At 38.8% G+C, this 14,045-nt stretch overlaps 1 protein-coding gene across 1 annotated transcript in view; it reads right to left on the bottom strand.

The window, feature by feature from the left end:
• WDR64 (WD repeat domain 64) overlaps window positions 1-14,045 on the bottom strand; it is a 114,291-nt gene that overhangs the window by 22,963 nt on the left and 77,283 nt on the right. The window contains exons 16-21 of the mRNA XM_046680060.1: window positions 8,245-8,375; window positions 5,347-5,448; window positions 4,186-4,255; window positions 3,232-3,268; window positions 2,525-2,664; window positions 1,082-1,187 (exon numbers count right to left, since the gene is read on the bottom strand). Of these exons, the coding sequence (XP_046536016.1) occupies window positions 1,082-1,187; window positions 2,525-2,664; window positions 3,232-3,268; window positions 4,186-4,255; window positions 5,347-5,448; window positions 8,245-8,375 (586 nt within the window). The remainder of the gene's footprint in view (window positions 1-1,081; window positions 1,188-2,524; window positions 2,665-3,231; window positions 3,269-4,185; window positions 4,256-5,346; window positions 5,449-8,244; window positions 8,376-14,045) is intronic.

Consider the following 14,045-nt stretch of genomic DNA (forward strand, 5'->3'; position numbering starts at 1 on the left):
TATGGAGATTGACAGATAAATAAAAGAAGTCAAGAATAGGAATATTACAGTGTAACAGAACTGATGGTGAGCAATAAAACCAGACAAAATAAAGATAACTTTAAGTAAATGTTAGAAATCTCCTGATAATACTATACTGATTTCAAATATAAACAATTATTTCCTGTAATCTCCAGAAGACTCAAATAATTGATGATACAAATGGTTTGTTGTGACTTTTATAAAATAACTTTTGAAATGAGAAAAATGTTCTCAAAAGAGAAGATGTAAAATTTAAATAGTAATGTACTAGCAGTATCTGGATGCTAATCTCAAGATTGACATTGGCAAATGATAAGTGAAGGTGTGGGTGTGGAAAAAAGAGACAGGTCAAGTGGGCTAAGCCTTCGGTCTGGCTGAAAAGATGCTATTTCAATCTAAATGCTAACAAATGGTTAAATTTTCTGAAAAATGTAAAGGTAAACATTAGTAAAATTAAAAACTGTATTTATACATGGTTGTGCATTTACACACACATAATCTTTCAAAGTATGAGAGGGATGAAAGGAAAGGAAATTTAAGATTAATTTAAGATGGAAGAAAGGAAATAGAAAGGAAGAATTAAAAAAAGAATAATGTTACATGAAAGAATTAAGACCAACTATATTAGCTATAACAATAAAGTCCGCTATTGAAAACAAATAATCCCTTTCCTCTCTCATACACGCCTCTGCTCCCTTTAATAATGAAGATTAAGGCAGCATACCACTTTCAAGATTAAAAATGAAACCTTTACATTCTTCTCAATGTGTAAGGTAAGGGGATTGGTAGTCATACCCAGTTTAAAGATGGAAGAAATAGAAAGTCTTGCTCTAAGTAAAGAGCTAGGGATGAAGTAGGTTCTCCTGACATTCGTTCATTCTTCTAGTTATTCAGCAAGCTGTCCATAGCACTCGGCTCTCATGCTTGAGCATCCTTCTTACCATTCTTTTGTCTCAATAAATGTCGCATATTTTCCTATACCTATATATATGTCGCATATTTTTATGTCATGTAGGTTGTTAAGATACCTGTGGCCGACTACATAAGAGGGAGGACTTACCCATATTTCCAGTCAGGAGTATCCTGGCACAGGAATCAGTGTACAGCGATGTCAGAGAAATGGCGGAATGTTTTGTGAAAGGAAGCATATCTTTCAGTAGTTTTCCCTAAATAAAATATGATCATAAATTCCATAAAATATTGATATTGGAGTTGTTTCTCCATAAATAATCCATAGAAAGAATTATCTCTGCTACTAAAACGTGATTCTTTTTGTAATAAAAATAATTGACACTATCCATAGGGATTTAATTCCTTGAAATTAAATATTCATAAAGCTATAGACAACTATTAATTATAAGCATCCAGATGCTGATTATTACAGATTATCTCTCTACTTGGGGTTGTTTTTGTACTTCTCATGACCCTTTCTATGCAATTCCTCAGAGGTCTTTTCCAGGTCCTTTTAAACAAACATTCTTTTCAGGTTTAAGCATATCTCACTTGTTTTAAATAGGAATGTTGTATTTGCCTTTTCATAAATATCTATTTTTGAATATTGATGCAAAATAGATTCTAAGAGATTCACATTCAGCAGATTGCTTTTCAGTGCTTGGTATAAGTCAGCCCCAGGAAGGACTTTCACACACATTGCTTCACTGTAGAGAATAAATGTTCAAGCTGGAAAAGAAAGAATTTGAATCTGCTACTCATTTCCTGAGATTTACTTGGATATCACCTTTTTTCCTCCTGTTCCTCTCACTCTTTTCTCATCAGAAAAAGAAAAAGATATTGCTTCAATACCAAGATTGTCTCAGGGAAATTTATTGCTACAATATTTTTACTTTCAAACCAAGAGTTTCCCCCTAATAAGCTGGGATCTGCTGATAGACATGGAGCTTTTATCCAGCAGACACAGCCATCTGTTCTATGTTCTTGGATGCCACTGTCTGCCGTGCCAAACTATGGCTGTTTTCTGGGTTTCCCTCCAGAAAGAAGCCTCAGAAGTGGTGCCACCTCCCTTGTCTCTCTAAGGATTCCATTGTCAACGTCACCAGTCTACTCAAAATCTTTTCTTTCATCATCTTCTGTCCTCCCAATTCAAATCCTGCCCCCATCCACCCCAAATCATTTCAAATCTTTCAGGAAAGGAGAGCTGTTTTTTCACTGTAATATGTTCAAGGACACTCAGTACAATGAAATAACTTCTTCCAATAGTTTGGATAACTAAAAACTTACGTGTACTCAAAATTTCATGGTTCTTATATCCTTTCACTGTAATACATCATTAGTATTTTCTAATGTTATTTAAATATCCAATGAAACTAGCCTATTGTAAAGTTTGAGTAGCATTTTCAGTGAGCAGCAAAACCAGCAATTTGGCTAGGAAGTTGAAAAATACTAAAATTGGATGCTTTATGGAACCATAGAAGGCTAAGGTTCATTCAGTAATCCTTTTTATCTTTCCCATTCTTTGCTAGTCCAGGTAAATAGGCCCCATCACCTCAATGGTCCACAGGCGGAGGTGTCCATCCTCATGCGCAGTGACAAGAATAGGTGGCTGGGCATCTGTTAGATTGGTGCCCCCAGGCCGTTTTTTGTCCACTGGGTGTTGCTCTCGCGCTGTGACATCTGTTTGCTCACCTATTGGGAAATTAACGAGCTGCCATGGGGTTTACAATACTTGGAATTCCACTTTTTATAGAACATAAAGGAGGAGGCAGGTAGGAAAATAGCAAAAACAATACATTCTTTTCCCTAGAATTTTTTTTTTTTTTAACCTCAGAGAACTTCAGTCAGGGCAGAGGACAAAAAAGCTTTAGCAAATGGAATACTATATCCCTGGAAAAACCTAAAGAGTTTATTTTTGGTCCTATTTCAGAAGCCTTTGCACTGTATATAAGAGCTAAAACCAGATAGATGTCAAGTGTAAGTCTTCCCCATACAGAATGGCTTAGGAATCTGCAATAAGCTTTAGGAAAATGGGCTGGAGGCTGAGGGCTCAGTAATATTTTGGATTTTTAAAATCTAGAATTAGTAGTTGAAAAGGCACCATCATGATGGAAATTCTGCCTCTCAGACTCCCGAGTCCTATGGCACCTCAACACTTAGTCAAAAAAGAATATATATTCCTCACGAGTTTCCATCCCCTGGACTCCCTACCACAAAGCGATAGTTTTCTCATAAGGAAGAGAACCGATTCCTACTGACCTTTGACCTCGCTCTCATGGATGCTCTGTTTGCTTCCCTGAATTAGGGGAGAAAAAGAGAATATTGCCACGATATTGTAAGGAAATGAGATATACTAGGTGCGTAGATTCTTTAGACAGTTGAATTTATATTTCTAAGCCTTAGTTTTAAAGTTATTTTTGAATTAGTTCTTTGAAAAACTGTATTGTAGAGATTGTGTGTCCATAAATAGGAATCTGTAACAGAGCATTTTCCCAGTGGCTCAGATCTAGCCTAATAATGAGAGAAATTAAATGCCTAATGCATGCCATGCTCTTCGTGTATATTGCCTCTAACTCTATTAACAATCACGCAAAGTAGGCTTTATTATTCCCTTTTTACTGATGAAGAAATGGAGACTCAGAGATTAAGTGACCTCTGTAAAGCTAATTATCAGATAATAAGTGGAGCACTTGGAGTCAAGTACAAGTCTGACTCTTATGTCCTTATAAGTTCACTCTTTCCCCCGTGCTAGTGATTTTAAAACAATTTTTGCAGTGAACACTTTCCTTCAAATAAAATCCTAACTAGAAATGGAATGTGTAAAAATAAAATTGGAACTGAGAACAGTTTGAAAACCGCTGCATTAACTTATGTGTTGTGATGTAATGTAATTACATGCTGTCTCTTCCCCCTGTGAAATTTTGTAATACTTTTTAGCAAAAGAGATAGTCTAAAATTACTTTATTATTTTATGAATGTAAAAGTAGCATATATAATTCATTTTATTCATGATTCTGTATTGATTATTTGCAGATATGAAAGATTTGAAAAAGCTTTTGGTTTTTAGGGAAAACCATAAAGTTTTTACATACAGGAAGAGAATCTTTCCACCTTTACCTTCTATCAAGTGAGGGGCTCAAATGGGACAAATCAGTATTTTTGAACCAACGTTCGGTGTAATAGGAAGACATCCTCTCCCCATTCTTTGCTTACCTTACTACTCTGTGGACCCCGACTGGAATCACAGTGGGACGAAGAGCATATGGAATCCTGACTTGACCTTCTGCAAGGAGAGGGAAGAAGCCCAAGGAGGAAAAGTTAAGATATTCTATCACACTCAAAGGGCGCTCTTCTCTGCTTTAATTTAATTTAGTTGATTACTTCTTTCATCATCTGTGGATCCTGAGCCACTCACTTATGAAGCAAATCGCACCTTATATCTTGTGTAATGAATGTTCATCTGTCTGATGTTGGTGGAGACCGTTGGGAGCCTCAGGAATTGAGATTTATTGCTGCCTGGGCCTGGGAAATAAAAAGCCGCCCTGTTTCACTGCCAAGGTTGGATTTAGTCCCAGAGGCTCCGATACTGAAATGGTGGGGTTGGGGGTGGCGGTGGTGGCCTGACAAGCCTGGCTAACTTCTACTCTACTGTTTCCACTTCTGGCCTGGTCCTGTCTTTGCAGTGCTCTGCTGGAATGGGCTGGAAAGCAACTTAGGCTGCTGCTGGAGGCACATACAGAACAAGCCCTCAAGATGTTCTCCGATAAGGAAATTTCAAGTCAAGGGGTAGGAAAGGGGTTATTTCTGGCTCACCACGGGGTGACCCCAAACTGGCACAGGAGCTTTTGTTGTTTCTCCAGGGGTGTATTTACCATTGCCTATTGCCTGAAAATCGGAGCTCTCAAGCAAATATAAATAGAAAAAATACCTTTTCTTAAATATTTTAAAAACAATCCGCCACTCTCTCAGCAACGGGTGAAGAGTGCTCAGCTGTAGCGGATGTCACGTGAAACCCACTGCCCTGGGATCTTTCCTATCTGCCCTCAGGTCCTTCCTTCCATTTCACATCAGTGCTCGCAGAGTTAGATGTTGGCTACAAGCATGGTGAAGTGAGCATTATCCATCTCTGCTACTGCTGTAAAGGGAGCTGTGAGCTGACGTGGTGAGGGAAATGGATCCTCCACTGCAAATTCAATCCCTGGGGGCCACCCAGCTCCAGAAGACGGTGACAGGGAAGGGAGCTGAAGCCGAGGAATCAACCCAACTTGTGTCTTCCCTCAGCTGTACCTTCCTTAAGGCTGGAATGAGGAGAACTCTATATGACACCCACATAAGTCCCAGATGGTATTTCTTGACCAATAAGTACTGAGTTACCTTGCACATTCAGGGCTACGAAAGAGGAACAGGATGTCATTAATTCTAAAGCGTTTTGGATCCAAATCAGCACCCACAGTGAAGCAGTCTTCAGGTCTGTACCTGGAAACAAGCATACATTTACATGCTGAGCATTTACAAATTAGGTAACTGCCATTACTTATATCATCCATCCCACGCAGAACTAATCGACTCCTGAAATGTTGATATCATTGAACGTGAAAAGAAAACCCAGAGGTGTAGAGTTTGAATGTATCTTCCTTACTAAGGCTCCATAGAACAGCATGGTCATTTAGTGTTAAAAATCTTTTAATTCAATTAGCTGGTCTAGTCTTACCCATGGGTCAGATTGGGCTTATATGACCTCCTGGAGGTTTCATACTGTTGTTTTGTTGTTGTTTTTTTTTTTTATTGAGGTCACATTGGTTTATAAGGTTATATAAATTTCAGGTCTACATCACTATGTTCCGATTTCTGTGTAGACTACATCCTGTTCACCACCCAAAGACTAATTACAGTCCGTCACCACACACATGTGCCCTGTTGCCCCTTTTGCATAGTTTAAAGAACAGAATTCTACTCTTTGAAAAAGTGGAGAGACAATTTGAATAAACCATGGTTACTACCCTCAAGGAACTCACAACTGAGCGAAGAAGACAAACGGGTAATTCAGTGATTACACTGCTCTTGGCGCTCAAGCCTCCCGTTGGCCCAGATTCCTAAGAACATACATTTTCGTAGGCAGTTTCCTGGGAGCAGAGCAACAGTCCCTAACTGCCGGCACTGGGCGCTTCCACTTGGCTCTTAAAGCCACACCTAACACTCCTTAGAGCAAATAGACCTTGTAGCAAAATACTCCTTTTCCTTCAGTGGAAATTGCCTCTGCTAATTTGGACTGATGTGTGATGAAGGAACCTTCTGGGGCGTGAACCAAGCTCAAAAGGGGAGCCTATAAGCTTGATGGCTTGTTGAGCCCAAACTTTTTAGATATTTCTGCTCTGTAGATGAGCTGAATGGTGCAGTGGGTTATTAATTAGCAAGAACAATTTCTAGTTTGAGCCGAAAAAAGCATGGGGCTTTGAACAGGAAGAGAAGGGCTATTTCTCCTGACTGGCGGAGGGCTCTTAGGCAGAATTTAAAGCAGAGGTAGAGATGGCGTCCACCATGAATAAGGAAACCATTTTCACCTTCAGAGCCTTGAAAGCTGAGTCTAAATTGCCTTAGACGGTTTGTGCTACATTATATGTTTTGCAAAATAGTCCAGTGATTCTAAATCAATTATTTTTTATATAATCCTCTTCTTATAGGAGGGGGACACTGTATGACTCACTATAGTCAGTTATTTTTCTCTGATTGGTGTTAGATTTGCATGCATCCCTTGGCAAAATGTCCAGCACTTTAACAAGGAGGCTCTCCACCTTTAAATTGGAACTATTCTCAGGGGAGGTGCCCCCTCCTTAGGCTGCAACGTCAGAGCTGTGGTCTGTGCCTTCTTAGTCTAGCTGCTTTCCTTTAGTAATGAGTCATGAAAAGCTGACACTCGCAGTGTGAGAACTGCGTTAATAAGAGGGTGAGAAATTGTACAAACTGCAGTGCATATTGATGCAGGTATCAAATGACAAGTGCACAGTCTGCGAGAAAAGCCTAAGGGCAATGGTTGAAGAAAAGGAACAGAAGGATGACCGGTTCTAGGGGTAAGGCCCGGGAGGACGTGGGCTGAGGTACAGAGGGCGGGGTCTGCAGAAACAGCTACTTCAACTAAAGGTTCAAAGGAGAATAAATTCACGGTCCAAACAAGAAAAGAACATTTCCTCTCAAAAACTGGGTAAAAGTAAAGACTCAGACCCCGACCGGAAAGCTGCATGGAGCCCAGGTAGACCAGTAGTGTGTAGGCACAGACAGTAGACTGCAACAGGACAGACATTTCTTTTGCGTTTTCCTCTTCTTTTCCATTGTCCTCTTTGACTCTCTCCTCACCTCTTTTATATCTCTTCCCTTCCCCAAAATGCTTGGATAGACTTGATTTTATTTTCATTCACTGTTAAGGTTCATGGCCATCTTGTACCTCAATGTAAAATTTCACAAACTCCCTTGACATAGGGTGTTTACACATGGCCCTTGCTTATAGCCCAATTACACAACTGGGGAGAATTTATTATTTACAGTCCATCCATAACAAATAATACAAGGTTACGTTATTTCCTTTACAACCAATGGTAATAACATTTAGAAATGGATGGCAGGGGGAAGGTAAAGTTTTTGGCTGTGGTACAAAGCGAATCTAATTGGTTGAGATATAGAGTTTCATGCACCATGCCTTTGTTAGCACTGACATATAATGAGCTGGATGTGTTGGGGTGGTGAATGAAGAGGAAAACCCATTGAGAATGCCTGTCACCATTTGACTTCGGTGACTGAGTAGATGGTGGTGTCACTGGGAGTATAGGATGAGGAGATATTTGGGGCGGGGAGTAGGCTGGGAGGAACTTTTGGGCATGTGGGCCTTTAAGGGTCTTGATGGCAAGCCAGATGGTAATTGCCAGTAGGCAACTGGATATGTATGTTTGAAGGTCTGGGGAGATTAGTGCTTGAAATTATTATGTATTTTAAGTGGTTGTAGAGGTTACGAGTTTGAACAAGATCACATATAGAAAGCGTGTGCTAGAGTGATAAGAGTAAAGCTGAGCCCTTGGGAATACAAATACTTCAGGTTCGCCTTATTCATATCATTCTGGGATTTAGACACAGAATACAGTCTCCTCATGAACATAACCTCCAGGACAGCCTCTTGAGAGTTATCACCATTTTTATGTACTGCTTTTTTTTTTAGTATTGAATATTACTTCGACTCTTCTGCAATACAAGTTTCATATTGTTTAAGGAAAAGATGCAACTTACACTTCTTTGACAGTAGATGTTACAAAATTCCATAAGATGATCATGCCATTTAGGGTTCCAGCAGCTATCAAATTATATCCTTCTACTTGTAGTAAATCAATGCAGTTCACTTCTACACTGATGGCGGGATTCTGAAGAAGGAAGGAAACAAGACTCACCAACCATCAAGAACACAGCATCTAACCACAGTACAAATGCTACATGTGCACACTGCTATTCTGTCATCACCTTAAAACAAAACGTCTTATTATATATTTTTAAAACCCTAGAGCATGCAATTTAGTAAAATCTATTTCTTCTTTTTGGCATTAAAAATTTTTTACTTTGTAGAATTCACTAAAACAACCAGAATATACTCTCCCTCTGCACGGACTCCTTCCGGTTAGCCTTGACTTATTCTTCCTAGACCTGCCAACCATTAGATTACCTTCCATCTTTCTCTCCCCTTCAAACTTCTTGAATATTCTACATTAGCTGTTTCCCCTTAATGACTTTCTCTTACTCATTGTTTGCCTTCTGCTCCATGCCACTCTATGAAAACTTTTTCTAATTATCACCAAGCACTTCCAATCCCAGTGCTACTTGACACTTTTCAGTTGTCTTGCCTCAAGCATTTGTTGGACACATACTACGTTAGGTTCTCGGAATACAAAGTCAAATAGAAGTCTATGACCTGGAGAAACATGTAATATAATTAAAGTTTTAAGATAAAGTGTTGATGACTATACACTTTGAAAGTGCTATCTTGGAGGTATGCACAAGACTTTATAGCAACACAGAAGAGTGACATCTAAATAAGACTAAAGGTCTATTATTCTTGTCACTCTCAATTGCTCTTTCCTTCCTGAAACTCCTTGTTCCCTTGACACCAGGCTCTCCTGGTTTTGCTTGTGTCTGTGTGACTCTTCCTTTTCTGTTTCCTACTTGGTACTCTCTTACTCTACCAACCTTTTAAATATTAATATCCTTGGGGTTTACCTCTGGCCCATTTACTTTTTCCTTTTTCCAACTCTTTCTGGGTAATCTCATCCCCTTATGTTTTAATATTCATCCCAGTGTTAATGACCTGGTAACCTAGTCCAGTCCCCTCCCACCAGCTTCCGGCTGGTTTATTTAATTACTTCTTAGAAATTTTACAGCTATCTCAAAGTTAATATGTCTAACTCAGCACCCCCTTCAAGCACGCTCCTTTATCCTATATCTCATTGGGTAGCACCACATCCCCATCCACATTCAATCAGAATTGCATAAACCACATCCTTGTTAGGTTAGAAATCTTGGCACTGTCCTTGATTTCTTGCCTTCTCTCAGTACCCTCCTCTCCCAACTACATGGCATCAGTCACTAACTACTCAATCACAAGTTCTGCTACTTTTATCAGCTAAATATTTTTGGAAACCCCTCCTTTGTCACCATCCCCACTATCATGGCCTTATATCTTTCAACTAAAACAGTAGCCTATTGCCTGAATCTCAGGCCTTTAGTCTTGTTCCATTTGAAGCTGTCGTCAAGGTAGCATCAAAGATGCTACCAACAAATCTGATCATGTCATGTCTCATTTAAAGCCCATCAGTGGTTTTACACTTCTTATAGGATATTCAAGCTCCTTAACACGGTGAGCATGATCCAGCCCCTACCTATCTGACCATCTCCATGTTCTACCACTCTCAGTTTTTCTTCAGCCATCCTGAGATACTTGTAGTTATCCCTAGCACACCATGCAAGTTCTTACCTCCATGGTTTTTTTCCCATGTTATCTCCTCCACTTGGGATTCATTTTGTTTTCTCATTTCCGCCTAGAAACTCCCTATCTGAGCCAAGCTGACTCTTGACCTAATTCAGCAATTATCTTCATCAGGACCTCCTCTTCTCCAACACCCCACCGCTCCCCAGCCCAAGCTGCCAAGTTCTCTGCTGTCTCCTAGAGTGCAGGGGTGCAGGTAGCACCCCTCATTAATCTCTGCATTCCCAGTGCTAAGAACAGTGCATCATATGTATTAAATGTTCAATAAAAAGGGCTTCATAAATGAAACAGTTTTAGGGAAAGAGAATTTCCATGCACAATCCAATTATTTTTCCTAAGTGACTTTTGCAAACTTTCTATCTATAAAAATATTTAAAGTATGTGGCAAAAAGGAAGTGCTATAAATGCTTAATTATGATAAATACAAATAATAAAGTTTCAAAGTCAGAGATAATTTACATTTGCATTTAAATCCTAAAAGGCATTTCCATTGTACTTCAATAATTTATTGCAACAGTTTTTCTTTTTTTTTCAAAGCAATCATTTTTTTGTTACCCATGTGATAACTTGCCAGCTTCATTGGTTCTGACTCACGGAACATTCGTCTTCTTTCTGTTTTTATTGACTCCAAGCAAAGGAACATAGGACTGAACCCGTAAGTGTTTCCAACGGCGTGTAGAGTTGGAAGAAGTGGGCTAGAACTACTCCATGAGGAGACACAGTTTGTTCTTCTATCTTCTGTGCATATCACATGATAATGTTATCATGACATAGTCACTCTATATCTTGATTTCAAAATCCTTTTAGCAAACAATAAAATCTACTTATGATTTAAACCAGCATTGAATGAAATCCGAATTGCAGTGCTAAAGTGATTTATTTCAATCTGAGGAAAAATAATACAATATTTTGTATTGTGAAACAAGCTGTATTATTCTCTCTCAAATTAAATTATGGTTGTTTCGCTAATGACAGCAGTGAAAAATTTAAGGCTTTCTTCAATTGCTCCCTCTGTGACTTGCAGTTTTCCTGCACTCTTCAGTGTCTGATCACTTATCCCTGTAAAAGCTGAAAAGCATTAGTAGTTTGAGCTAGTATTAGAGTAAGCAAAGAAAGTTGATGGTCTCATTAAAAAAAGAGACCAATTGGGCTGAACTTTTATAAGAAGAGGACAGCTTCCTCATTTCTCTGTCCTTCAGCCTGAAACATACACCCTGCACACTTCACCCCTCAGGTGTGCACACGCTCCTGCCACACTGAGCAGGTGTCAGAACCTCACAAGAATAGCTTTCTCAAGAGATTTTAAACTAATTTATCTAGGTTCAATATATACAGCTATTTCTGAAATATTTTGAAATGTGCTCAGACTCTAGTCAGTAGTTATTAACCTTTTCTCGGTCACAAATGCCTCTAAGAATCTTTAAAAAAAAAGCCATATTAGAATATTACTCAGGCATAAAGGAATGAGCTACAGATATATGCAGTGACATACACAAATCTCAAAAACATTATACTAATTTAGAGAGACTTTAAGTATATAGTATATAATTCCACTTACATGACATTCTAGAACAGGGAAAAGCAAATCTATGGTAAAAAAATTAGAATAGTGGTTGCCTTTGGGTGAGCAGTAAGTATTGACTAGGCAGAGGCGTGGAGGAACTTTCTGCAGTGATGGTAATGTTCTTAATCTTTTTTTTTTGGTGAGCAAGTTTGGCCCTGAGCTGACATCTGTGCCAGTCTTCCTCTATTTTGTATATGGGATGGCACCACAGCATGGCTTGATGAGCGGTGTACAGGTCTTGGCCCAAGATCCAAACCTGTGAGCCCCCGGCCACTGAAGTGGAGTGCGTGAACTTAACCACTATGCCACTGGGCCAGCACCTGTTCTTAATCTTGATAGCGGTTTGGATTGTGTGTGTTCCCGTTTAAATTCCTTGAATAGCATACTTAATTTTTGTGCATTTTATCTTATGTAAATTTCACTAAAAAACGATGCCATAAACAAACAGTGAACTCTAGTTAAAGGTTCATACACTGAAGTGTTTAGGGGTGATATGTATTGTATCTTCAATTTATTTTGAAATACATTTAAAAAACAGGACGGATTGAAGGATGGGTAGAGGATGGATGGGTGAATAGGTGTGTGATGAAGCAAATACTGCAAAATGTGAAGGGTAAAATTTAAGTGGAGGGACGTATGGGTGTTCATTGTACAGTACTGTCAAGCGTTCTACATGTTTGAAAATTTCCATAATACAGTGTTGGAAAAGAAAAAGCTGTGGACCCTGCAATCCTCAGAAAAAGAAGTTTTGGACATAATTTCAGAGGCTTTTGGAGCTGCAGAAGCCCGCCGTGTACTCTGACTCTGCAGCTTTGAGGAGGCTCTGTGAGGTGCTTGTCACGAGATGCTTCTCTGTTCCTGTGTGTGGGAAACAGAATCGACTCCTTGCAGTCTACTTACAACTTTAGAATTCAGAGAATATTCTGTGAAAAATAGTCTGCTGATACACTTTCCTTATTTAGATTTTAAAACAATAGAAGCAGCAACAACAAAAAAATTAACCAAGCAGTGTCACCAGAGCAAGATAAGAACCTTTAAAAAAATGAAACCTGTGAAAAGAAAAAGCTGGAATTTTATTAACTGACAGTGGAAAATCTAGTTAAAATTGTATAATGTAAAAATCGTGAAAAATAGTTGGCCAGAAAAAAGTGAATGTTGTTTTGTGACCTCTTGAGATGACCCCAAACTTACCCTTTTTTTCAAAATCTAGGATAAGTAAAGCACCCAGCTATTTTTAGATGCAAAGATGAAGTGCTAATAGAATCCCTGAGTGGAGCCTGGAGAACATGTGTGATTATTTCCAATTCCTGATAAACTGCTGCAAACTCATCTGACTAACTGCCCAGAAGTGAGCATCACCATGGCAAAAACGACCACACACAAAAAGAAAGCACAAGGAAGAAACTGGGAATAAATATTTGGAACTTATATCACAAAGGACTAATATCCCTAAAATATATTCCTAATTATTTATACACATATGTATGTGTGTGTGTATTCCTTATACTCCTAATATATTAAGAGCTTTTTAAAATATTAGGAAAAAAAGCTAGATAGAAAAATGGACAAAAGATATCAATAGACAAATGATCCATATACATAAAAAGATGTTACAATCATTCATACAGGAGAAATGGAGGGGCTGGCCCCGTGGCCGAGTGGTTAAGTTCGTGCGCTCTGCTTCGGTGGCCCAGGGTTTCTCCAGTTCAGATACTGGGCACAGACCTGGCACTGCTCATCTGGCCATGCTAAGGCAGTGTCCCACCTAGCACAACCAGAGGCACTCACAACTAGAATATACAACTATGTACTGGGGGGCTTTGGGAAGAAGAAGAAGAAAAAAAGAGAAGATTGGCAACAGTTGTTAGCTCAGATGCCAATCTTTAAAAAAAAAAAAAAGAGAGAGAGAGAAATGGAAAATAAAATATGCCAAGTTACAATTTTTCATCTATCATATTTGAACAAATCTAGAAGTTTGACAGATACACTGTTGGCAAAGCTGTGGGGAAGTAGGCAATTTCATACATTACTAGTGAGAATGCAAAATTGTGTAACTGCTGTGGAGGAAAGTTTGGCAATGCCGGGGAAGATTACATTAGCATTTACTTTTTGACCTAGAAATCTCTCTTCTAGGAATCTATCTCAAAGATAGATTCAAAAATTTGAAATGTCGTATGCATAAGGCTATTTGTTATAGCACTATTTATAATTGGAAAAGATTGGAAACTACCCAAATGTCCACCCACAGAGGGCTAATTGAATAAACTATAGTACATCCATACAAATGAAATACTATGGAGTTTTCAAAAAGAAAGATGAAATATCTATACAAACAGGGGCATAGCCGCAATAGGCAAAAGGTGGAAGCAACCCAAGTGTCCATCAATGGATAAACAGATAAACAACATGTGGTGTATACATACAATGGAATATTATTCAGCCCTAAAAAAGAAGAAAATTCTGGCATATGTTACAACATGAATGAAGCTTGAG

Source organism: Equus quagga, chromosome 12, assembly GCF_021613505.1.
Source record: "Equus quagga isolate Etosha38 chromosome 12, UCLA_HA_Equagga_1.0, whole genome shotgun sequence".
Classification (NCBI taxonomy): Eukaryota; Metazoa; Chordata; class Mammalia; order Perissodactyla; family Equidae; genus Equus; species Equus quagga.